This window comes from Pteropus medius, unplaced genomic scaffold (assembly GCF_902729225.1).
Source record: "Pteropus medius unplaced genomic scaffold, Ma_sr-lr_union100, whole genome shotgun sequence".
NCBI classification, from domain to species: Eukaryota; Metazoa; Chordata; class Mammalia; order Chiroptera; family Pteropodidae; genus Pteropus; species Pteropus medius.
Window position 1 is genome coordinate 2011072 of NW_024340701.1, and position 26054 is coordinate 2037125.

A 26054-nucleotide genomic window follows, 5' to 3' on the forward strand; every position below is an offset into this window, starting at 1 on the left:
AAGAAACCCACATATGCATGGTTAAGGGCTAACGTTACCCAGCAGCCAAAAATAAAATAAAATATCCAAATTATTAGCATTAATTTAATACAATTATAACTTCAATAGTCACTTTGTCATTGACAATGATTGTTTGAGCACAGGGGTGAGTGCCCCAAGGGCTGGTGGAAGCTGTTGCTGCAGACCAGTGTCTCCTCCTCCCTGCACTGCCAGCTCCCACCTGTGCATCGCCCCATATATACTGTGTGTGAGTGTGTATTTAAAAATTCCCACCACACAAATTTCTCTGTATGAAGCAGATAACAGGGAAGAACAACAAAAGCTAAACAAGCCAACTGCTCTCTCTTTGGGATATGATTATTTCCCTTGTGCATGAAATATTCAACAACATAAGAAAAGGAAAGAAAGATTTCTTTTGTATATCCCCTAAGCACAAGAGCTGAGTTTATGGGTTAGATTTAACTGCCTACTTCCAGGCATCATCATCTGATGTTTCACTGCTACTGGTTTCCGTTTCTGAGTCCTCAAACTCTGCTTTACAAGTGCTTCTCCAAGAGGAGAATAGGCTGGAACTGCGGCTCTGCAAGAAGCCATTCTTCCCAAAGCCATTTCTTCTCAGCTGTAGTAAGCATAGGAAAGAAAGAAAAAAACCAAAAAAACATCAATAAATACATTGGCTCACAGGAGTTAGGAAAGGCCAGGCCCCAGAGAAGAAACAAACCAAACATCAATAACCACACTGGTTCATGGGACCCAGAAAAGGCTGGGCCTCATTTCAACTTTAGGCAGAATGTAGAGGGAGACCCTCTGAGATTGAAGATTTCTTATAGCAGTGCTCATGAAACCTTAATGTGCAAATGAATCATCTAAGGATGTATTTAATATGCAGATTAAGAGTCAAAATAATTGGGGTAGGGTTTGAGATTCCCTATTTCTACAAGTTCTCAAGTGATGACAATGATGGCGAAACAGTTCTGAGTAGCAATCTTTGTCAGCCTGCATTTTCTTTTTATAGGACTTAACACAATTGTTATTTATGCTTTAAATATGTACTGCTAGACATAAGATCCATGAGGTTTGTAGAGACCCACTGGTCTTGTTCATTGTTGTAAACCCTAAGGTCTGGCAGTATTTCACTCAGAGAAAGAATCCAAGCATTTGTTGAATAAATTCAAGTTTGGCTTCTTGGCTCTGGCCAGAGTACCAGACGAAACCCACAGGGCTGGCAGCAGAGGAGAGTAAGCCTGCTTCCTAGGCACCAAGGGCCTTTGTGGTTCTGATAAGGGGTTAAAGCTTCCAGGATGAAAGAGCATGCTACCTTTTGAAATCTGCTAACTACTGATCTAGTTTTTGTACCCAACCCTGGAGATCCCTACTGCCTAGGGAGAATGAGATGCTTTTCTACACTTCTACAATGCCAACTTCTTATTTTCTTTTTTAAGGTCATTCTCTCACCCTAAACTGGGCTCCCTAAAGGCAACGACCATCCTGACTCATTCTCCTAGTTGTTAACTGGTCTCCAGGAAAGGTCTATGACATACCTGCTCTGTCTTCATGTGAAATTCTTTGAGCTCATCTTCTGTGAGGGGAAGGCAATTCTCATCATTTTCTGGATACTCCTGCCATCCCATTGCTTTCAATAATCTGGAGGAGGCAGGTCAGGCAAAGAAAACATGACACCTTTGAGCATAAGTGGGAAGCCCGTGACTTACCAGAGAGAAAACTTCCATGCCCAGGGGTAATGGTACCTACTTGGATGTTAGAGAAGAACCTTAGGTTCTTTTCTCCCCAGTGGGATAAGTTTTAATTATTGCTACTTAGGTGCTTATAATTAATCTCCACAGGTGCTCTTTCTAGAGCTTAAGAGCTACAGAGAAAAGCCAGTATAAGTGGCAGAAAATAAGACAGCATAAAGAAAAGAGCCAAACTGCAAGGGCCCTCTCTGTTCTGTTGACAAAACAGAGGAAAAAATCACTTCTGTCTCTTGCGAACAAAATCAGCAAATCTCCACATGTACTGAAATTCTCTTTCAATTTCATGGCATTATGGTCTCCCTCATAACCTTCTGATCTTGTCGACCTCTCATGTTCCCCTGCACTGGAGCCTCCTTTCGGGAGGCTCATATTTGGCAGGCCCCTCGTGCCATCCGGTTGCCCAGATAGCTGGCTGCTCTGTGTTCCAGGCCCTCATTTAAAGAACCAGCTGCAAACATGGGCGTCTCATCCCTCAAGGCCCCTTATCTGCTCAGCTGGGCCAGGAGGATCCAAGGGGACAGCACAACAGTCCCAGAAACCAGGTTCCCCTCTCCCCTCTATGACTGAAGCCATAAACTGAGTCTGAAACTAAGCTACACAAAAGCCTTAGAGAGGAGTGTGAAAAGTTGGCTGAATCCGTATGCTCACTGAGAAGCAGGCCAATCTGGGGAACAATTTATGGCACTCATGGGCACCTCTCTCTGTATGCTGGACTCAACTGGAGATGTTTCCTTAAGTATGATCAAGCTCCTTGTAGGCCACTCCCAGCATGTCCTGCGATCCGATTCTCACCTGTGCTCTGCTTCCAGAGAGTGCGAAAGGACCTCCCCTTCCTCCTCTATAGGGAGAGGAAGACCATTCTGATGATAGCCTTCCTCTCCATTTTCCTTTGGTTCAGGTGTGCTATTGTCCTCCAGCTGCATTACAGAAAGGAAGGACACCTGGTGTAACAATCCTTTGTGGCAAGATATGAAATCTATTAAGATTAAGGAGCAAGAACCCAGGGAAGTGCTTTCCAGAAGACAACCTCAACCCACAAATTTTTCCCATTTAAAAATGAGGACTTGCTCGCCTTGCTAAGATTTCCAAAGGATACCAACTGGTCACCATCTTAAAGTTATGTCAACTGTGGCAGAAGCTACTAGGTACCTATTTTCTTATATTGCAATAAAATAGAATCCTAACTGACAAAAGTTTCTATAATTTACCAACTTCTTATAGCACTAACCAATTCAAGACTTGATCAGTGCTGCTCTGTTTAAAGACAACGAGTCCCGAGGCAATTGTGATTAAAATAAGCCCTAATTTGAAATCTGTTGAACAAAGGATTAAACTCACTCTACCACAGGCTGTTGTTACTCCTATAGACATTTCTCCGTACATTTTAAAAACCTGCCTCATCTTTCTCCTTTAAGAAGGAAAAAGAGCACACAAATAACACAAAAAAACACCTATGTTGTGCCAGAAAAATCCTATGCTCTTACATCCTCCAGCTTGTCACAGTCTCTGTTCTCTGAGAAGTCTCCATTCCGGTCATCCTTCAGAGTCTTCAGGAACTCGCTCTTCCTGTCGGTAGTTCGGCGGGTCAACTTGGTCAGACGAGAGGAGCTGATTTCAATTGGAGGAGTAGTGCTGGAGGGACTCTGGGCAAATACCATAAATAGGTTGCTTCTGATTGCAAAGAGCAAGAACTGGGATTCTCTGGGTCACTTCTACATGGTACTGATTTCCAGAATCTGATAGCCTATTTACCACTCTTTTACAAAAATAAACTGTCCTTATCATTTAAACAGATTTCAGCTTTGCTGGTTTTTTACAATTAAGACTGGATGGCTTATATAGGACCTCTATGATTTTTCTACAGACACCAGCATAATCTTAGTCTAACACAGGCCGATCCTGGTCTACCACAGAGCAACTACCTCACCGAGCTACTGCCCACCTTTGCATGCTAACAGGAATCACCAGTAAAGCAATGACTTTGAGCTAAGCATAGCTACAAAAGAAACGGAGTTAGAGTCGTACATGTCACACTGTGTATCTCAGTAAAACTAAATGGAAAATGGCAACTTTATAAAGGGCTGCTTGGCTTTATTTTCACTCACCTCTTTGGGAGAGCTTAAAACTGCGCCACCAGCTAGTACTACTGGTTTGGTAACAGAGATTGGACTGGTAAAAGCAGATTCTCGACTAGAAGAAAGGGATCCTGATTTGTGTTCCATTCTGTTAGCTTTCCATGCACTGGACTATATGGGAAGAAAGAAGAAATCAGTCAGAACAAGCATGCCAACAGAAGCTCAGCCTATAAGATAATAAAGCAAAGAGTGAAATGTTATATGGGAACATGAGCTCCCAGAGCTGACCTGTCTCTACATGTCTGGGAGGTATGCAACCTCTTTCTGAGGTTAGGCACTTAAAGGAAAAAGGCAGATGAGAACCAGAAGAGCCATGGGTATTTCTCAAACAGAGAGCTCTAGTGTTCAATAAGCCTGAGAGATACTGGGGTGAATCTAGTTCAACAAGTTTCTTTACTGTGCTATTTTTCAAAGCATTTAACTGTGCATATGAATGAGAAGCAGATATACTATATAGCATTTAAAAAATTTATTTGACCTCAAAATATTTTCTTTTATGGTGTGTTTGTTAATCTTTGATGTAATCCTGACACCTTAAAAAAAAAAAAAAGCACATCAGAAAAATGCTGTTTTCTAGGAACTTTAATAGTAGGAGGCTAGTTCTAGGCCAGGATGAGCAATGTAAACAGCTGGACAATCCTGGTTTAGTCCAGAGGCCCTTCTTCTGCTCAGCCTTGTGGAGTCTGGGCCCATTCTGTCACTCTGGCCCTGGCCCAAACTATGATGGCAGCATAGCTAGAATACTCCATTTCTTCTGAGTCAATTGCACTGAGGAGAACAGGGAAGCAGCAGCACATCAATGGAGTGAGGCTGCAACAAGTGGAAAACATCTTTTTCCAGAATGAAACAATTATGATCGAGAGACCTTCAGGATAAAGGAAGGGTCTGAGCGAAAAAAATTTCTTTCCTGGTATTGAAGAGGATACTGTAAGGTTTTAGGAAGGGAAATAATTGATTATCCACCATGTACCCGAAGCCTGTCATATTGTTTAATTTTCAACCCAATCAGGCATAATTACTATGTTGACTTTTTAGAGAATGACACTGAGGTTAAGAAAGTTATGTAATCTGTCCAAGGTTACTCAACTAGGATGTAATATTGTTTTTTCACAATGACTCCAAAAAAGAACATGTAAGCAGATAAGAGAGACAACAACCCAACTAGAGATTAATTTTCCTGCACTGATGAAAATCTAAGGATGGCTGCTTATGTCAGGCTAAATATCAGAGATGACAGTTCCCAGTGGTTTCTCCAGAGTTGTAGAGGATCTCCAGGTGCTTTGTCTTTCTTCTAACATTGTCACCGAAGGGCACAGAAACATTTGGGTTCCTGCCACAGCAGTACAAAAGGTTTAACAGTCAGTGTTACATGCAATAAGATACCTACATTTCTGCCCAACTTTATTCCCACTTATCTTAATTTTCAGAAATTCAAACACTATGCTATTTAGTTGGCTGCTCACTGGAGAAAACTATTATGCCCCATACCCCTTTTTATTAGAGAAATTATATGCAGAAATACACTAAGTGAACCACATATCAACCATTCTTTTCTTTTTAAAATGTCCTCTTCTTTCCTCCAAACTCCCAATCAACCCCAACTCTCCACCTCAAATGATCCTGATTTCTCTTAGTGGACTGAAAACTCAGAAATCATTGGATCCAAACTTTCCCCAATTCTCCTTTGCACCTCAAGTTCCTTTGATAGCTTCCTCCTCTTTCTACCATTCTACATCCATTTTATTTTGAGAATTAATTTCTGCCTTGTTATCTTTAATCACCTTCTAATAAGTTCTTCCCACTTTATCTACACACATGCTAAACCACCTTACCAAAACTAGGAGGAAAAAAACAAACATTTATTTTCCCTTATATCATCATCCATGTAGTGCCCGACTTTCCTGGGCAAGTCACTATCTGCTGTCTTTCACTTGCTCATTATTACTTATTATTTAATTCTCTGCAAAACTTACCTCTATCTCCATTTTAATAAAATACCTCTTTCAATAAATCTTGTTCTTATATTACATTCAAAGGCCAGTGCTTAAAAATCTGTTTTTGGAGAATGACAGGTTGCTCATTATCCATCTTTTTTGAACCTGTCCCTCTTTTCCTTTCTCATTCCCTGATACTTCACTCTCTTCTCACCTCCTGAATTCCTCTCAGTCTTTTTAGTGGATGCAGGCATTCTCCAGGGTTCCAGCCTCAGCGCTCTTCTGCTATAATCTATTCCTAGGTGAACTTCATCAGAAAAACTAGTTATTTGTAACTTTTAATTATTTAAATTATTAAAAGCATGTCAATACTATGTAAAACTGTGTCTCTATTCCCAACTTCTCTCCTGAGCTTTCATAAAGACCTCCATGATTCGGCTCTAGGTCTTACATTCCCTCGCACCTTCCCTACTACCAGCCATATTTCACCATTTGTCTTTTCCCAAACACAGCATGTTCCCCACCTTTTTCGTAACAATAGTTCCTCTGCCTGAAATGCCTGACTTGCACCCTAACAAACTCTTACTCTTTTTAAATTACCACTTACTATTTAGGAAGTGCTAGTACTATATTCCAAGTACTTTTAAAACTTTAAAAATCAAATAACTTGCTCAAAATCACAGCCCAGAGAGTACCGTAATGTCTGACTCTAAAACCTGAGTTTTCAACTTCCTCTTTTTCATCCTTCAAGATGGGAGGCAGTCTCGGGCAGTGGAAAGAGTCCTGATTTGCAGTGAGACAAAAACCTGGTTAAGAGTCCTGATTCCATCACTTTATTAGCTATGTAACCTCATTACATAATTTTCTACATGTTAGGATTAAGGGAGTAAATGTTATAATATGTGAAAAAGGCCTGGTGAATGTCTTGAAAAACAGTAAGATGTCAATAAATGGTAGTTCTCTTTGCCACTTCAAAATTCAGTTCAAATATGACCTTACATGTAGACTGTGAGGACCCTTTCCAGGCAGAGAAGCAATTATTGTTTATTTATATCTGTCTCTCCACTAGATAGAGAATTCTTTTGAGATTATTTCATGCCTCTGGTGACACATGACTTTTAGTTCATAGATGCTCAATGGACAAATCCACATATGCCTACTAATCACTTCACCTCTTCCTTCCTTTAACATCTCATATTCAAGGTATCCAGAACCACTCTCATCAACTTTTCCTGAAACTGATCTTTCATTCTTCTCTAACTCCAGTGAATCAGTTCCATAATTATTCCAGTTTCCCAAAGAATGCTCAACATCCTGTTTTCTTCCTCTAATTTGCTCCCACTATGTGCCATCACCACCTCCCTTCTCTGCCTACTTTTGTCCTCCTTGTTCAGGCTTTATTACCTTTTACAAGGACAACAGCAACAGCCTTTCCATTAGTTTTCCTATTTCCAATCTATCCTCGACTTGGTCCTACACAACAAGGCTAAACTGATCTTAAGCTCTGTATCGTGACTTTTATCCATGTCACTTTTTACCCCCTCAAAGATTTTTGAGATCCTTGTATTGTCTGACCCATTTTTATATTCTTCTGTAACAATACTTCAGACATTTCAAATGAATAACACATATGAAAACTCTTAAAAGAATGCAATAAACATAAGGTGTGCTGCTAGTAATAGTAATGTTGATAGTAATAGCTCTAATTTATTAGCACTTACTATACAGGCCACTTTTAAGTACTTCATAAAATTTTCTCATTTATTTCTCAAAAATACCTTTAAAAGACAAGTATTATTACCTCCACTTTAGAGATGATAAAACGGAAACTTAGAACTTATGAAATTCACCAAACAGCATATAACGAAGAAGGTCCAAAGTGGAATTTGTCTACTCCAAAGCCCTGCTTTTAATTTTCCATGCTAAATTGTTTTTCTTTACAGTAGTTTTTCTCTTGACTTAAATTCACATTCTTTCCCTTCCACATCAGAGAAACCAGTATATTAAATCCTTTTTAAAAATAATCCCACTTGTCAGTTTTACTCCTACGCATTTCTTCTTGGGTCATGATCCTTTCAAGTATATTTCAAGTTGTCCTCAGGCGCTTCTTCCTAAAGATTTTCTTCATCCTTTCACTTAACTTCACCACCACCACCTATATTCTATTTCTTTTACTGTCAATTCTCAAAGATGCCACTATCTCCAGTTGCATCCACATAATTCCAGAATTCTTAAAATATTGTTCCTGTCCTATACTACTCTCCTAAAATCTCAATCCAAAATTTACCAAAGATTTTCCAACTGTTACAGTCGTAAACCTTTTGTCAGTTATTTCCCTCAATCTATCATCAAGCAACTGACAAGTGCTGACAACCCTGGCTGCTATCATAAATGCATCCACCCAGATTTCCTTGATAGTATACCAATTTTCTATGTCTGAATTACAATTCCTCAGTTCTATTGCCTATGTTATTTTCTTAATATTTATGAAATATTAAATATTTCCCCCGAGTCTTATTTTCTCATTATTTACTCTTCTTTCCTCTTCCTTTAGAGATCTTATCTATCCTGAAAGCTTCATTATCACCCAACCCTGGTATTTCTCCAGTGCTACCACGAGTAATTAAAATGGCTCATTTGTTAGCCCTCAAGTATGTCTAGTGTTTTCTGGTTTCAATATGTAACTACCTCTTTTCTTATGATTTACAATACTCTCCGGACTCTTTTCTGCTTTTCCAAATCTGAACCATCCTTCAAAGATCAGTTAAATTACAGTTTTTTAGTAAAATTTCCCTTGATGGTCATAGTTTGAACTGATCTTGCTCCTCTGAACCATGTACATTAACAATGTTTAGGTTAGTTATTCCAAATCTGTTTAGGATTTGTTATTAGAATCTGTCTTTATTTCATACACAATCAAATGACCTTTTATATCGTTATATCTTGTCATCCCAATTACTTTCAGCTCATGAAGGGTACTGACTAATGTTGTATTTCTTTGTATTGCTCAAAGCACCAACACAGTAAATTCTAATTATATATATTTATTTATTTACAGTGGCTGGAATTCATTCAAGCAAATTATTATAATTATTATGTGCTTTTGTCAAGGTGCTAGGGATACAAATATAAAAAGGACCTGAATATGCTCTTAAGGAGATTACAACCAAGTGAAGAAATAAATAAACGCAATAAAGTGTTAACAGATATTGTGATAGAAGACAGCATGGTATTCAATCATTGAGATATAAGGGTTAATTAGATCTTTAGATAAAAGTGATAGAAAAGGATTCACAGAGAAGATGACATAAACTTGAAGAATGAATCTTTTATATTTTACCGCCCCTTCTTTCTCTTTCCCAGGTAAGAGAAAGAAGGGGTGGTAAAATATAAAAGATGGATTGGGCTTTGGCACTAGAGAATTGTACATACCACTGCTAAGGAATGTGGACACTGCATTTATAAGATCAGGGGCTGGCAAGCTATGACCCATGGGCCAAAACTGTCTGGAGACCTGTTTCTGTATGGCCTGTAAGCTAATGTTTTTAAAAATTTTAAAGAGTTGTTTAAAAAAAAAAAAAAGTAACAAAGACCATACATACATCATATGTAACCAGCAAAGCCGTAAATATTTATTATGTGGCCTCTTACAGAAAGTTTATCAATCCCTTCTAGATAAACGGTTTGAAACCACTACAGGGATTTAGGAAAGGATGTGATATATTTTAGGATGATCACTCTGGAAGTTTTTGTGGAAAATGAATATAGAGAGATGAGAAAACAGAAGGGTATACAACAATCATAAAGGTGAGATGACAAAGGCACAGAATGGTATAGAGGGAATAACTATCAGGGACTTTATAATTGCTTGGTAGAAGAACATGAATGAGGAGGAAGAGGAAAGAAGCAGTTAAGATATTCAGCTAAGTGATCAATCAGATGGATGTTAGTGCTACTAATGGAAACAGCAAATCAGAATAAGCAGGTTTATGCGATGAAGCTAATGAATGAGAAACCTACTAAAAATCCAGTTGGTAGCAGTTCAGAGTTTGGAGACAGAGTACAAATAACAATATTATACATATAATGAGCACTAAATGAATATGTGACAAAATGATTCAACAGGAAAATACAAATTTACTAAATTTTTTTGACTCATTCCCAAACCTCTGCTGTATTAGGTTCTTACATTAATTCCAAATCATACCTTGGAAGGAGGTGGTGCAGGCTTAGGAACCAGGTTCTTATAGACACTTGGAACCATGTTTGACGATTTGTTCCCATTTGCATGGTGAGATCCTGGTGAGGTGAATGCAGCAGAGAAGGCAGCAGCAGGATCTTCTTTGGAAACTTTTTTGATGACTAGCATTTTGGAGGGTTGCTTGGCACCAGGTGGGTTTTCTGTGAAATACAATAGTGAAGAGACAAAAGGATGTCAAACCTATTGGTTAACAGGAAACACAGTTATACTAGAGCCTCACTTTCAACAAAGAGCTGACAATTGAAACTAAGAGACAAACATTTCCTGGTATGCACTTAAAAGACACTCTCAAAAGCGACACTATATGGGAACCGTAGGTAAAAAGGCAGCATTTTAAATACTTGATTCTAAATTCATAAATCAATCAGGAAGCCAAAGATGTTAGTAGTCTTCCATGGGCCTAACAAGTCTAGTGTATGATGTGATCACTCAGGCACAGACCAAATAAGAGTATATCTAAGGGTGGCAGGTCCTGTCAGCATGGGAATGGAGATAAGACTGGGTAAAGGAGTCTGCCATGAAACATTCTGATGAGGCAAACTGGAGCAAAACTATATACCATTAACAAAGGGGAAATGATACAGCAATCACCCTTAATCCTGTAACTCAAGAACCAAACCCAGTATTTAAATATGCTAAAGCCTTCCCAACAGATGCCTGGCTACTAAACATGTCTAATGTAAAGACTAGGAGAGTCCAATTTATAAATGCCAAAGATCCCAATGCCACAGATCAGGTTTGGTTTGAAATACATTGATTTGCCTGTTAATTTTTTATAAGGCTAGTTATTATCAACACATATATAAACATGTATGTTTATATACTTTCTCCTTGCCTTAGACAACAAGCATCATTCATAACTGCCAAAAAAACAAAAATCAAAAACAAACAAACAACCCCCCAAAAACAAAACCCAAAAAAAACCACCCCCAAACTCAGCAATTGGAACCCGGTTGAACAAAATGGTCTGCAGAATGTGGTATAATATAGCTTTCCAAATAATACTTTACTTAGTAATATGAAAGAATGCTTAGAAAACATTGTTATATACACCTACCAAATATTTAGGAGACAACTATAACACATAAAATTCAATTTAATTGTTACAAGTAAATTAGCAATGTTAATTAAAAATTACTTATGAGCTTTATATTATTCTCCCTTTGCTGAAAATCTGCTTCCGAATTCAGGGCTCTAAAGCTCTCAGTTGTTTGTATTCTGACTCTACTACCAATACCTTTTAATGGTATTTTGGGGGCAGAGTAAGAGTTATTAGGTGTTAGTTACCATGTGCAAATGGATAAGATGAAAAACAAGATAAAGAAACAAATTAAAAAAGAGAGATAAAGAATTTTTGCTCCTCTCCCTGCTAAGAAAAATTTAAAGTTGTGCCTTTAAAATGGCAAAATCTACCTACCCCACACTCCAGAAGGGGTCCCAATAGGTCTGCATGGCTGATTCTGTTTGCCAGCTTCTGGATTCAAAGAAGGCTAGGAAAAAAGGGATATTAATGGTTGATACAGAAAGCTAATCATTTTGGCACTTTTTGCAAAGTAGCCATAACCATGGAACCTATCAAATAATTCTATCAGCAGCACTTACTTAATGCTGTATTCAGAATTAACAAACAGAAGATGTTGAAATGTAAAATCAATAGGTTTTATATTACTATTAGGCTGTTTGGGTTCACTTCCTTTAAAAAGAGGATTAAAATTTTAAAAAGACTAAATGCACAAGTTCTCATCTTCCTATATGTAGGCTATGTATGCCAAATAAGGAGGCACAGAAAGCTGAATGAGTAAGAACGTCAATCACTTTTCTCAGATTTAAGGAGGACAATCTGGTCAGTGAAATGTGTGGTATTCATAACATTTCTAAGATTATTTTAAGATTGAGGCAAACCATGTGCCAGGGACTGTGCTAGAAATACAACGGCAATTAAGCCAATTAGAAAGAGCCCTTGAACCCAAAAGTTTACAAAGATAATCTTGTAGAAAAATAAATACAGTAGGTTACAGGGACTATGATAAATATTCACATTAGGGAAGGAGTACTAAGTAAGAGTCAATTCCACTTGAAAGAGAGTGCTATTAGAAAAGGTTTCTTTAGAGGTGATGACTAAAAGTCCTTAAAGATGAATTCCAAAGCTAGAACATGGGTGATTCAAAGAACAATGTTCAATGAACACCAAGACAGAAAAGCATGAAAAAGAATAGGACATTCAGCGATCTGTAAATAGTTCAACATGATTAGTACTAAGGAGGGGACTGTCTGTGGGGAAAGAGATGTCCTAAAAAGTAGGTAAGAGCCGGATTATGGAGTTTTTAGAGAGACTGACTTTTACTCTTAGATAATGGAGATCCATCTTTCATGCAGAGTTAACACAATCCAATCATTAGCTTAGGAAAGTTTGGTAGCAGCTTGAAGGATGTATTTGAGGGGTTTAAACATCAACTAGGAGACCACTGAGAAGACCAATTCCATAGTCCAGGAGAATAATGAAGGCAACAGGAATAAAGAAAGAGATGAGGATGGAAAAGTGTAAGAGCAAGACTGGACTTAGTAACTAATTGTATATGGGGTGTGAGAATGACACTGGTGTCCAAGTCCAAACTTTCCGATCTGGTAACAGAGCAGGAAATGGCTTTTCTTCACAACTGACCACGAAATATCAAACAAACAAAAAGATGCCCAGACTCTACACTACTACAGAGCTTCTGAATCAAAATCTCCAGGGGTGAGGCCCCAGCAGGTATATATTTTCAACCTGTCGAGGTGAGACCCACTACCACAGAACAAGCACAGAAACAAATAACCAACTCACTATACAAATGGACAAATCAGTGACAAAATACGAAGGACAGATAAATACACTCTTCTAAATGGAATAGTATGGGCGGAAGGAGTCCTCATGGAGAAAAGCTAAATTTTCTTATTTCATTTTAATAGGCTTAGTGTATAAAAGTAGATATGAACAAAATCAACTCTCTGTCCTGGATTTCATTTTTTAAATTTCATGTTGTGACCTTTGACCAACCTCACTGTCCTTATAGTAAGCTTATCAAAGCCTTCTAATTGATGATTATCTGTGTTCTTTATAACAAAGCCTTATTTTTGTTAGTAACAGGTAGAATGGCATGACAACAAAGATGAGTATCAGACTAGTATCGATTATAAACAACCATCTATCACAAGACCAGGAGGCATGGCCCCTGACACAACTACATTCTTTATCCCTTTGTCTTGTCAATCATTAATACCAGGGTTATACTATTAAAAAAGGTATAGTAACAGCAGCCTGTAGTGGAGAATAATCTGCAGAAAATTGCTGGGTCTTCTGTTCCACTCCTACCCCATCTTCTTTTGTTACCCTGTAACAAATTCTGCTATATTCTACGGAGTTGTCTGCTTTGTCTGTCAGTCTTACGATACCTTCTAGTTTGCCCCATTGTCAGACACTTGTGTTCTTAGTCACATTTTATCTAGAGTTTTCAGAAATATTGCTTCAATCTCTTTCCACTGATTTTTAAAAATTTTTCAAATATAAGACACAGACAACTGCACAAATGAGCAAAAGTTCTTTTAATTCTCTTAATCATCAGTTTAAGCAGAACATTATCAGCCAAACCAGAAACACTGTAAAATCTCATTCAAAAAAAACAAAAACAAAAACAAAACCCATCCTTCTTCCTTCTGAAAATAACCACTATCCTGATTTACAGCAATCACCTCTTTGCTCTTCTTTTACCACTCAAATGTGTATTCATCAAAACTATATTTTCGTCTCCAAAAAACATCTGCCTTTTTAAATCTACAGGTCTTAAAAAAAAGTCTTATACCTCTGCATTTCCTATAAATTGGTATTGGTTCTAAAAGCCATAAGACTCTTCTCCTCTCCTTTATATTTTGACAAGGCAATTTCTTGCTGGTTTTTTCTTTTAGAAGACATTTGTCTGGTTATGCTTTTTATGTGATGTTGGCAGGCACTGATGCTCAGTCTAAAACCATTAACTCGCTACAAGCTGCAAAACAATGATCTTTTATCATTCCTTCTTTATTAGCTATTATACTTCCATAAAGAGGAACTTCCTCTATTTGGTGACTCAGTGGCACAATTCATATGAAAATTTAAAATGCATGCTTGTTTCCAAGGCGAGGTATCACTGTGAACTCACAGATTTAATTATACTTTTAATTCAAACTCTTGCAGTTATCATCCTTAACTGATACATGAAATACCCTATGTTTGGCCAGTGGGAACCTCTTCAATTTGGCTTCTGAATCCTTTTGATACAACCCTAGTTGTATCAAAGAAGTAATTAAAGAATTACTTCTTTGCTACTTGGTATAACAAAAACATTCCAAGCTTATCTCAAACATTCTGCCCAGAAATGGTATTTCAAGATGACGAATCTGGGCACTAGGGATGCTCATTGCTATGGGGTTGGTCATTTTTTTTTTTAGGACTTTTTAGGGGACAGAGCCTGGGAGAGTGGCGGGGGTGGGTGGTGGTAGAGGAGAACATACATATGTTAAAACACCTCATGACCTCATATTGGCATCTAATTCAAATCAAGTACCTTGGGGTTTTATTGTATATCAATCTCAATCTGTATTTTCTTTCTTCTACACTAAGAATCCTGATTTTTAAGGACACAAGGTATAGAATATCATATTCAATTGCTTTATTCCATATTACAATGGTCTCGATAACCATCGACATTATACCAATATAGTTAATAAAATGTTCATTTTTGGTACAGGCTTGCCCCATTCTCTCATTAATAGTTATACTATATTTTGACTATCAGAACCCATAGCTGTTAAATGCTATACTTTAATTCTTAGTCTTAGTTCTACAATTAACCATATATTTTATATTTACTACCATTCCTTTTGTTGCTATCTTTCTGGTTAGTGTGGCTGTCTAAAGCTTGTTGTTTAGTAAAGCCTTGGGAACAGTATTATAAGTTTTCACACATTGATATTTGCCTGTGACCTTTATAACTGAAGATAACTTTGACAGAGTATAAAATCCTTGGTTCACATTTTCTTTCCTTACAGTAATGCAAAGGTTACTCCACTGACTTGTTATAAAACTGTTGTCAAATTGTCTGATTTTTCCTTTTATAAGTCACTTGGTCTTTATGTCTGGATGTCCAAAGGATATTTTTTTTGCTTGAGTCTAGTATTTTATCACTGTTGTCTGTTTTTCAATTTGTAGCTACAAATCTTACTGTATTACAGGAAATCATTCTTGAATTATACTTAACTTTTAAGCTGTTCCTGTTTGGGTTTTTTTTTTTTTTTTGCAGGATGGGGGTAGGGACCATTATATATTGGATATAATTTCTTAACTCTAATGTTTAACTGTTTTGCCTTTATTTAGAATTTTTCTCATCTTCTAATTCTTGAAAAACATTAGTATTTATTCTCCTGTTCCTTGTTTGCTCTTCCTTTTTTCTGAAATCTTTTATTACTTCTTTACTGAGTTCTAACACCTTGAGATTTTCTGGTTTATGTTGTTTTCATGTCATTTCTTAACACGGTTGGGTTAAAATTAAAAATAGCAGGATATGGTTATCTTGTTTTGTGGGTTTGTCTTACAGGTATAGTTGGCATTGTCTGTAAGGATGTTATCTTGCTCCTTATGTTGTTCATTTGTGTGATTAATTTTTGTAAGTGTGGGTCAAGATAGCTTTTCTAACATCATGCTTTGGAGCTCTCTCTTCTGTTGTTTTCATGGAGTGTTCAAAAACACTCCATGGTGGCTTACTTTCTGTGATATCCCAGCTGTTCCTTTGCTCCACCTTCCCCACTTTTATCAGAACCTTCTCTTTCTTTTGTCTCTACTGTCTCTGTCTCTGTAGCTTGATCTGGATTCTATTGCCAAGTTTTGTCCTTGGTTTGGAGTTTTGTTCTGTAAGAGAATATTGGCTGGTTAGTATGAACGATAGAATCTTGTGGTAGTTATCAATTTATTGCCTTTTAATTCCAAAGTTATCCTTTCTGCCAGCTCTGTGTAAATGTTTCTGGGCACTTAAAATTTTTCCTTTTCCAGATGGCAAGCTAATTTTTGTCAGTAGAGAACAATAGAAAGATATTTGCTTCTTGTTCCAGTGTGCTTATTCAGCAGACTCCCGTAGCACCCAGTTCCTGCTAAGCCAGGTTCTGAAGTACACATGAGCTCTGACTTGAGTGATTTTGTAGCAGAGACACATCTCCCATGAATAGCATTATGAGGTACACTAGAAGAGAGATTTCAGCATGTTTCTTGGAGAAGCGCCTCAGCAATTGCTCAGCCATTCAGTGAGCCACAGCTAAGCCCTTTCCAACAAGGTCTGGATCTCATTCCTGAGGTGCTAATGGGGGTTTGAGGGATTGTTCCTTGGACTCTTTATCTTAGCCTTAGGGTTAGTGACTGCTCATTGTATCTGCTGTTTCTACATTCTTTAGTTCTCTTTACTTATTAGGCAACTGCTCATTACCCCATCCTGTTATAGTTAATTATTCCTTAATTTTCCTTGTTCAAGCTATTATGGGGTTACTCTCCTGATTGGTCCAGTAAGACCCTTCATACCTTATTTACTAGTTTTTGGAATATGAAAAACTGCATCTCATTTCTAGCTGCTGTTTTCAAATGAGCCCTCTAAGCTTTCTAGAACAACTGTTGGCTCTTTTGAGAATCAGGGCTGTCAGATGCCCTCTTGCTTCCTTCAATTTCTCCAGCGCAAATGCTACTACCCAGATCTTAAGCTTCTGGTGGTTTGTCCCTAAGCTATGATTCCTCACTTTGTTTTGTAGATGACATCCATGAATTTTTTTGGTTTTTCAATCCCAGTTGCTTTTGTTTCTTATTATTTTGAAATAATTTCACTCACAAAAAAGTTACAAAAATACAAAGAATTCCTGTACATCTTGTATCTACATTGTTATGTTAACATTTTACCACATTCACTCCACCATTCTCTACAAATATTTTTTCCTGAACCATGTGCAGACTGAAGGACCTGATGACATTCACCCTCAAATACTTTATTATGTATTTCCTTAAGAGGCCATTCTCTTATATAAACATAGTATAATTATAAAAATCAGGAAGTTAACAATAAATACTATTATCCAATCCACAATCCTTACTCAAACTGTAACAGATGTTTTTCATAGCAAAATAAAGTTTAAAAAACACTGTTTCCCTGCCCCATCCACTATCCAATCTAGTTTCATATGTTGCCTTTAGTTGTCCTCTTGGTTTTCTTTAATCTGGAAATTTCTTTTTTCACGACCATAACATTTCTTAGAGAGTACAGGCTAGTTCTTTTGTAGAATCTTTTCTAATTCTTTTGTAGAAACCTTAGTTTGAGTTTGTATGATGTTTCCTCATGGTTAGATTCAAGGCTATGCATTTTGGGAAGAAATTCACAGAGATAATGTTGGATCCTCAGTGCATCGCATCAGGAGGCTTATGATATGTTTGTTCTATGACTGGTGACACTAATCTACTTTTTAAAATTTACATACGATTAAACACACCAATACTAAGTACACCATTCCATGACTTTGAAAAAAATGCTTACTCCTCCCCAATCTCTATAAAGATTAAAAAAAAAAAAATTACCTATAACCAGCAAGTTTCCCCATGCTTTTTCTCAGTCAATCCCCACTCCACACTGGCAATTATTTTCTTTCCCACTACAGATTATTTGCCTGTTCTAGAATGTCATATAAATGGAATCGTAGAATGTTATATAAATGGAATCATATTGTATATACCCTTTCCTGTAAGGCTTCGCTGAGATTCTTTTATCAGTCATTCCTTTTTATTACTGAATAGTCCATTACATGATTATACAACTTTCCTATTTTCACATTGATATTTATATTGTTTCCAATTTTGAGAAACTGTCAGACTTTCTTTTTCCCAAAATGGTTGTAGTACTTCACATTTCTACTAACAATGTAAAAGAGTTCCAAGTGCTCTAAAATGCCACCAAATTTAGTGTTTTCAGACTTTTGAATTTAGCCATTCTGTTGGGTGTGTAACAGTTATCCCTCAGGGGTCTTAATTTGAATTTCCAAATTTCTCTTATGATTAATGACATTGATAATTTTTTTCACGTGCCTGCTGGCCATTCATATATCCTCCTTTGTGATGTGTCCACTCAAATCTTGCTCATTATTCCTAAAGAAAATTAAGCTGTCTTTTTATTATTGAGTTGTAGGAGTTACTCATATTATGAATATACATCCCTTTTCAGATCTCTGTCTATATATAGATGGATAAATAGATAGATAGATATATTCTGTAAATATTTACCCTGAGTTGGTAGAGAAAGTTGTTTTAAGTTTTGAGGAAGTTTGATTTATCAATGTTTTCCCTTATGGTTTTTGCTTCCCATGTCCAAAGAAATCTTTTTCTATCCCCTAAGCCAGAAAGGTATTCTCTTAAGTTTTCTTCTAGAAGCTTTACAGTTTTAGGCCTTTCATTAGGGTGTATAATCCATTTTAAATTAATTGTTTTTTTTTGGTATGCTATGAGGTAGAAGTAGGGCAAAAAATATATATAGTTGTTCCAGCACCATTTGTTAAAAACTCATTTCCTTCTCCAATGGTCTGCCATGGTACCTGTGTTGAAAATCAAATGACTATATAAACATAGTTTTATTTCTGGGCTCTCTATACAGCTCTACTATCAGTTTATCTTTTTAACAGTGTAACATTATCTTGATTACTGTAGCATTATACTAAGTCTTAAAGTTAGGCAGTATAAGTCCTCCAACTTTGTTCTTTTTCAAGATTTCTTTGGATAGTCTATTTATGTATTCTTTATTTCATTTCAATATAAATTTTAGAACAACGTCCGTTTCTGTAAGAGCATGCTGGTTGGAGTTGTGCAGAATCTATAGAATTGACATCCTAAACATGTTTTCCATTTCAAAGACTTTCATTCAAAATGGTATCTCTCTCCTTTTATTTAGATCTTTAATTTCTCTTGGCAATATTCTGTGGCTCAGTATAGATACCTTTCACATTTTTTGTTAAATTTAACAAAAGGTTTTTTTTTACAAAAGGCATTTTATAAAACTTCATATCCCAATTAGTTGTTGCTAGCATATAAAAATACAATTTATTTTTTATACTGACCTTGAATCCTGAAACCTTGTAATTCTTTAGAGTCCTTAGGACTTTCTTTGAAATCAAGTCATCTGAGAATAGAGTTATATTTCTTCCTTTTAATTTGTATGCATTTTATTTTTCCTGCCTTCTTGTACTTGACAGCACCTCCAGCACAATGTTAAATGTAAATAGTGAGAGTAATCCTAACATTGCTCAAGGTATTAAAGGGAACTATGCTTTAACTGGGGAATTTGGGGAGATGCAAAAGCTATGGCTACACTGTTGCCATCCTCTCAGAATCCCTTCTCTCCACAGATTTCTTGCTCCTCAGGTTTCAAACACATTGAAGTCTCTTGCTCCTAGAAAACTACACTCTCACGTGGCTCCTCTTCCTCCAAAGAGTGTACCAAGTCATTCTCTAATTCTTCCAACCAAGCCCACTGTTTTTGAAAATGACATTTGAAAGGTTACTTCAAATGGCCAAATCCAAAGCTCTCTGACATTTAATAATAACTACCATTTACAAACCCATGTGTCAAGGTCTATGCTAAATGTTTCACATACATCATTCAATGTATGTGATCATTTATTCCTTACTACAATGTTGCAAGGGAAATTACTATCTATCAACTCAGGGAAAATTAGGGTTATTTGTTTAAGGTAACAATATAGGACTGTTAATTATATTAAACTATTTTAAAACAAAAAAACAATTTTCTAATTATACAATGTACAACGTAGAAAAAAATATAGAAAATCCACTATAAACAGGTCCCCAAAATACCGTTAATTTGTTATACTCTTTCTTGACATACCGCTTCTTTAACCAATTACTTCTCAGTTGGCTCTTACTGCCATTCCACAAGTTCTGCTCAAGGCCTCCTCTCTGGCTCTACTATCCTCCTTGGGTGAATCTATCTATCCACAAATCTCAACTATTATCTCTATTTCCAGGTACACATATCTAGATCTCACTCATGTCTTTGGTACCAAGAAATTGTTATTTTCTTTCTCCAATTCTGCTCCTCCTGTTTTTCCTTTTCAAAGTAATTACTAATTTATTCATCAACGTGCTTCAAAAGAAATCTTATTTTTGACTCTTCTTTCTCTAGTTACAATACCTTAGTTCCAATTCTTTAAATTTATTCTCTAAAACACGATCTTTTATAACCTAAATGTCTGTCAACCGGAAAATACATAAACTATATTCTCACAATAAAATATTTACTGTACAGTAGTGAAAATGATATAGAGCAAGATTTCTCAACCATGGTACTACTGCAATTTGGGGCTGGTTAATTCTTTGTTATGGCTATACTATACATTGTAGGATGTTAAGCAACATCCCTGTTCTCTATATACTAGATGCCAACAGCAGTATTCCCAGTTACGACAACTAAAATTTCTCTAGATATTGCCAAATGTGCCCCAGGAGAATGGGGAGACTTGGATCCAAATGAGAACCACTGATCTAGAGCCATATGTATTAATACAGAAAAATCTCAAAACAATTTTAAGCAAATGAAAGAGAATTACAATACTATAAAGATCAAAATCAGGCAAAATGATATTAGAGAACGTTTATGAATCTATACATAAGTTTATCAAAAACATGCATGAGGATGACAGAACACTGAAAATCAGATGATTACCTCTGGGGAAAGTGAGGAAAACAGATTAGGGAAGCTTTAACCTATCTGGAGTATCTGGCCTCATTTGTAAAATAACGGTCTATAGCAGCGGTCCCCAACCTTTCTGGCACCAGGGACTAGTGCTCCTATCAGAATCTAATGCTTGATATCTGAGGTGGAGCTGAGACGGTGATGCAAGTGCTGGGGAGTGGCTGCAAATACAGATGAAGCTTCACTTGCTCACCTCCTGCTGCTCAGCCCGTTTCCTAACAGGCCTGGTAGTGGTCTGAGGCCCAGGGGTTGGGGACCCCTGGACTAGAGCTATTAAAATGTTAATATTTCATAAAGTATGTCCATACTTTATGAACACTTAGAATATTTCATAAAAACATAAATGCAAAGTAAATTTGCCCTTACCGATGACCTTGTTCAGTTTGATTTGATGGCAAACTTCCTTTTAAATCACTTAGCAAGGGAAGATAATGCTGTCTTAACATTTTTCTTTCGGTTGTCAAACCATCTCCCACTTGGAACCTCACGGAACTGATAAAGGACCTTCTTATCAAACTATACCAATCAGCAGTATAATGCCTAATTTATAAGTAACTTTCACTTTACCCACACTACTTAGCGTTTGTTACTATCTTTTTCGTTTGTTACTATCTTTTTTTTTTTAACCAAAGCACATAAGAAACCAAAACTATAAGAGACCCAAATAAACTTGTTTTCTATATGCTCTGCTGGTTATAGTCATAGTATAAAATGCATTTCAGATAAACATTCATGTCAGATATAAATTATAATTACAGTGTGTTCATTTAATTATAAATGAATAAAAGTACAAAAAAAAAAAAGGAAACTCATAATAAGAATTAAATTTTTTTTGGTTGCTGGTTCCCACTGGTCTTTGATTTGTTTACAAGTTTATTGAAAAAATAAAGTGATAATTTAATGTCATAGTAATTTCTGGACTAGACATAGAGAACATTCCAGACAAATATTCAATATGTCAGAGCACTACAGACCTTTCTAAGAATAAAGTTTTGAAGAATGAGTGCTTACTTGGGATTAAGAATTCACATTAATAAATAACATTTAAATCAAGGACCCCCCCAGAACATCTGCTAGGCTTAGGAAAAGAGGGAAAGATGCCTAAATTTAACTCTTCTTTAGCTGCCTTTATTAACAGTAAAAATGGGCTCTAATAGAAGTGACTGGCTAATCTAACGTGATACTTAAAAAATAACTGGAGCTGCACTAACCAATAAGGTAGCCACTAGCCACATGTGGATGTTGAGCACTATGAATGTGTGTGGTCTATAGAGATGTGCTACAAGTATAGAATATACAAAGCTTTTTGAAGAACTAGTACAAAAAAATAATGAAAATTATTTAAAGATATTGGTTACATGTTAAAATGATAATTAGGATATGTTTTGTTAAATAAACTTATTAAACCTTGTTAAGATACACTAAAAAATTTGCTTTTGGTTTATTAGAGCCCAAAAGGCATGTAGTTCAATATACAATAGCATCAAGTTTTACTGACTATACAGGCAACAGCTAGAATACTCCTAATTATATGTTCATTAACTTATCGCAACTATTCTATATGAGGGCAAAATCAAGAGAAAAAAATCTCTCAAGGGAAACTGAAGAATTTTTTAAAATTCCAAGGCACAAAGATGAAAACGAAGATTAGCTAAAAGTTACACAGGATTTTCAGTCGTCATCTTAATGCTTATCAACTCCTCTCTTCTAAAAACAATAAAAATCTAAACTTAGGGACTCCCTTTTTAGTAATTTCTAAAATGTTCTCATTACTAACAAGGTCTTATATTTAAAACATTATTAGTTAGGTTTTAACTACACAACTAAACCTTCATACTTACAAAGTCTTCCTCTTCAAACTGCAACTTTTCCACTTTGTCTTCTTTCTTTTCTTCCCTAATTTCTGTAGGTGGCTTTTCCTGAAAGGCACCACCTTTCCGGGAGTGAAAGCTGCCATTCCAGTGGCGATGGTTCCCTGTGCCACCTCCACTACGCTGGCTCATGCCATCATGACCTCGGGAAGAACCATGCCAACCAGATAGGTTCCCTGTGATTCCAGCATATGCTCCCTTAGAGACACCAGAGTCCACAGAATCGTGGCGGAACAGGGAGGGCTGGTGCCAGGAATCTAGAATAGTAAGGAAAAATAACACATTAGATTGTTTGCTTCCTGGAAACTCAGAAACAATTGGACCAGATGCTTCCTGATATGATTTATGGTATACCAAAAGCCCTTCAAGGGACCTTTTTAATTAAAGATTAAGTCCACTAAAAAGAAATAGCAAAATACATCTCTTTCTTTTAATGTAATTTCTATGAGCTCTTCTACTGAATAAATGACTCATGAGAACATAAGAATTTTATACGTAGAAAGCTAACGTAGCTGAGTAATGACTACTGGAATATCTGAGAACTATGTTTACAAAAGATCATTATTTAAAGATTATGGACACATAACCCGCAGACTATGCTTACCCTAAATGAAGAGCTTAAATATACTCCTGAAAGTTGAGCATGGCTCACCTCCTGTAGTTCGTAGAGGTCCATTGTTAAAAAAGCCATCAGAGGAATTATGTCGACGGCGGCTTACTCCAAATCTACCATCTCCTCGGGGTAGGTGCTCTCCGTGTTTTTCGAAGGTGGCTGTAGGTGACTAAGATGATAAAGGATAGAGAAGAAAATAGATTAAGTAGATGTCTCTTTCAATATCTTAGGTTTTGCATAAAGCTTTTAGAACACAAGTAATAAAGGTGACAGAAACTGCCATTATGAGCATATGGGCCATAATAAAGGTACCACAGGCATCTGAGTTAGAGAATTCCTATGTTACATATTTAAATATTAACTCATTTACATTATCCCAGAAGGGGAGAAAAGACAGCTACTTCAGTTATTTACTATAATCATTTCCTTTATCCTAGCAGGGGAGAAAAGGCAGTTCAATTATTAAAAAAAAAAAAAAAAAACCTGTCATAAAGAATAAGCCCCAAAACTTTACACTCAAAAATATTAAGTTAAACTTGCAATAAGAAAGAAATAGCAAGATGCTTGCTTTAAAAATATTCTAAACAGCTTATTATTTCTGTAAATTATTCTAGAACTGGAGACAAAGGCGTGATTTAACTACCACCTTGGTAGGCCGTTAACAACTACACAAAATTTTTATAGTTTTATAAAACATTTATTTCCAAACATTACTTAATACTCTTAACAATACTATAATTTGGCATCATCCCATTTTACTCATTTATGCATGAGGAAAGAGGTCAGGCAGAATAAGTCTTTGAGGTCACACAAAAAAGCAGTTTAAGAAACAGTATTATAGATGAACTCTAATGTTGCTTCCTATTCCAAATAATTTTACTTTATGACATTCTTTAATATCAAATGACAGAGATCAAAGTCTAAAAAGCCATTCAAAGTATAGGTATATCTGACAAGGGCTTATAGTAAAATTCTGTAGGTTGAGGCATAGACATTTCTACATCTATTTTCTTATTACTATCTTCATCAATACTTGGTATTGTCAGTTTTTTTTATTTTAGCCATTCTAGGGGGCTATAAAGATTTTCTCTGACTCTTGTTTTTCTAAAAAGTTTTATGGTTTTTAACTTTTTAATTTAGGTTATAATCCTCCTCAAGTTAATTTTTGTGTGTGATATGAAGTAAAAACAGAGGTTCTCCGCTTTGCCCCATCCAATTCTAGAGTCATTTGTTAAAAAGACTATCACTTTTCTATTAAATTACCTTGGCACTTTAGTCAAAAATCAACAGACTATTTTTGAATTCTCTATTCTATTCCATTGCTTTATATGCCTATCCTTATGCCAATACCATATAACTCTGCTTACTGTAACTTTACTGAAAATATTGACATCATATTCTCTAATTTTTTTTTTTACTTAGTTCACTATGCTGCATCATTCTTTGCAGATATAAGATCTGTATATTTTTAAGCACTTTCCTGGATCCCAAGGCTAATCTCTCGGGCCCACCAACCCAAAGTCTTGGGTCAGATTTTATCAATTATGAAATCTTGAGAATTTCACAAGGGCAGTTCAACCTGAAGTTTAGAGCAAAAGGTTGCGGGTCTATATAAACCAGAAACATTTTCCTCCAAATTCACATTTAAAAATAGGGAAGGTAGACTTTTCTTTTTCTTAAGATTACATATCAATTTTGTCCCTCCTCTATTGGTTGGCAAAATGAGAAGAATTTTTAAGTTTACTAGTTTCTCAAAAGTTTCCTTTATCAATAATTTAGGCTGTTCTGTGTACTGTGACTAGGGCTACTTTACTTAGAAGAACTGGTTATTCCACTTGTCTTTATCCCTACCTAATACAACACACATTTCCCCCTAAAATGAGTAGGTTACTGCCTCTAAAACAGAATTTCTAGGATTTAATCTGAGATTCATTTAGTAAGGCAGTGGATCAATCAATCACTCTCTTCCCTTTTTCCTCCTCTTCATCTACTACTATAGATAGATAAATGTGTATTCATTCCAAAGGTCTATTTTCCCCAAAACAATTTTCCTTTGACCTCTCCCCCTTTGTCCTCAGTAATAGGTTAGTAAGTTATGTTTTAGCTCCAAAGTGTGCTGCAGCTAATACAAGAAGTCTTAAGTGTGCCATGTAATGAGGAAAGCTTAGCATGCAATGAAAAAACAAAACAGTATACCTAGCAGTAGCAGGGAACATACTGAATTGGATTGCCTAATTACTTATATCCTGTTAAAACAAAGGTAATTAGTCTATGAAAACATATCTGAAATCCTCAGGCAAGGCTAAGTACACAAAAAACACCTTGACCATAAAAGAGGCTACAGACAAAGTTGGGGATGAAAAGAACTGGTATTTCGACAGTTACTATAGGAATGGAATAGTACCTTAACTGATTGTGGTGTTGAGAAATTTAGCCAAGCAGGAACAAAGTCATGCTGCGCCATTTAGGTCCAGTGTCTCTTTTCAGCAAGGTGAGGCATCCAACCTCATGGCCAGGATCTGAAAATGAGGAAATTCAAATCATTTATGCTTGGGAGAACCTGATACCGATGTGTGAAGGAGCCTGTGATTACTTAAGATCCCCCTCTTTACACAAAGACCTGCCCTCCGAGCCTCTCTAGGCTAATTACAGACTCCATACCTGAGAAGTTCTAAATAAAAGCAATA

General features: G+C 36.4%; 1 protein-coding gene and 1 long non-coding RNA gene across 5 annotated transcripts in view; both read right to left on the minus strand.

Moving 5' to 3' along the window:
* GPBP1L1 (GC-rich promoter binding protein 1 like 1) overlaps positions 1-26054 on the minus strand; it is a 42787-nt gene that overhangs the window by 255 nt on the left and 16478 nt on the right. For all 4 annotated transcript variants that reach the window (XM_039884669.1, XM_039884678.1, XM_039884660.1 and 1 more), the window contains exons 3-12: positions 25772-25886; positions 23407-23536; positions 22725-23011; positions 11502-11574; positions 10031-10224; positions 3860-4000; positions 3239-3397; positions 2547-2671; positions 1542-1644; positions 1-619 (exon numbers count right to left, since the gene is read on the minus strand). The exon at positions 1-619 is cut by the window's left edge and continues 255 nt beyond it. In XM_039884669.1, coding sequence (XP_039740603.1) covers positions 467-619; positions 1542-1644; positions 2547-2671; positions 3239-3397; positions 3860-4000; positions 10031-10224; positions 11502-11574; positions 22725-23011; positions 23407-23536; positions 25772-25831 — 1425 coding nt within the window. In that variant the 5' untranslated portion in view covers positions 25832-25886 and the 3' untranslated portion in view covers positions 1-466. The remainder of the gene's footprint in view (positions 620-1541; positions 1645-2546; positions 2672-3238; positions 3398-3859; positions 4001-10030; positions 10225-11501; positions 11575-22724; positions 23012-23406; positions 23537-25771; positions 25887-26054) is intronic.
* On the minus strand, positions 15374-22718 carry LOC120620169 (uncharacterized). Its single transcript, XR_005657750.1, has 2 exons — positions 19229-22718; positions 15374-16004 (listed from the first exon to the last, which is right to left on the minus strand). It is a non-coding gene; the product is annotated as an uncharacterized LOC120620169 (long non-coding RNA).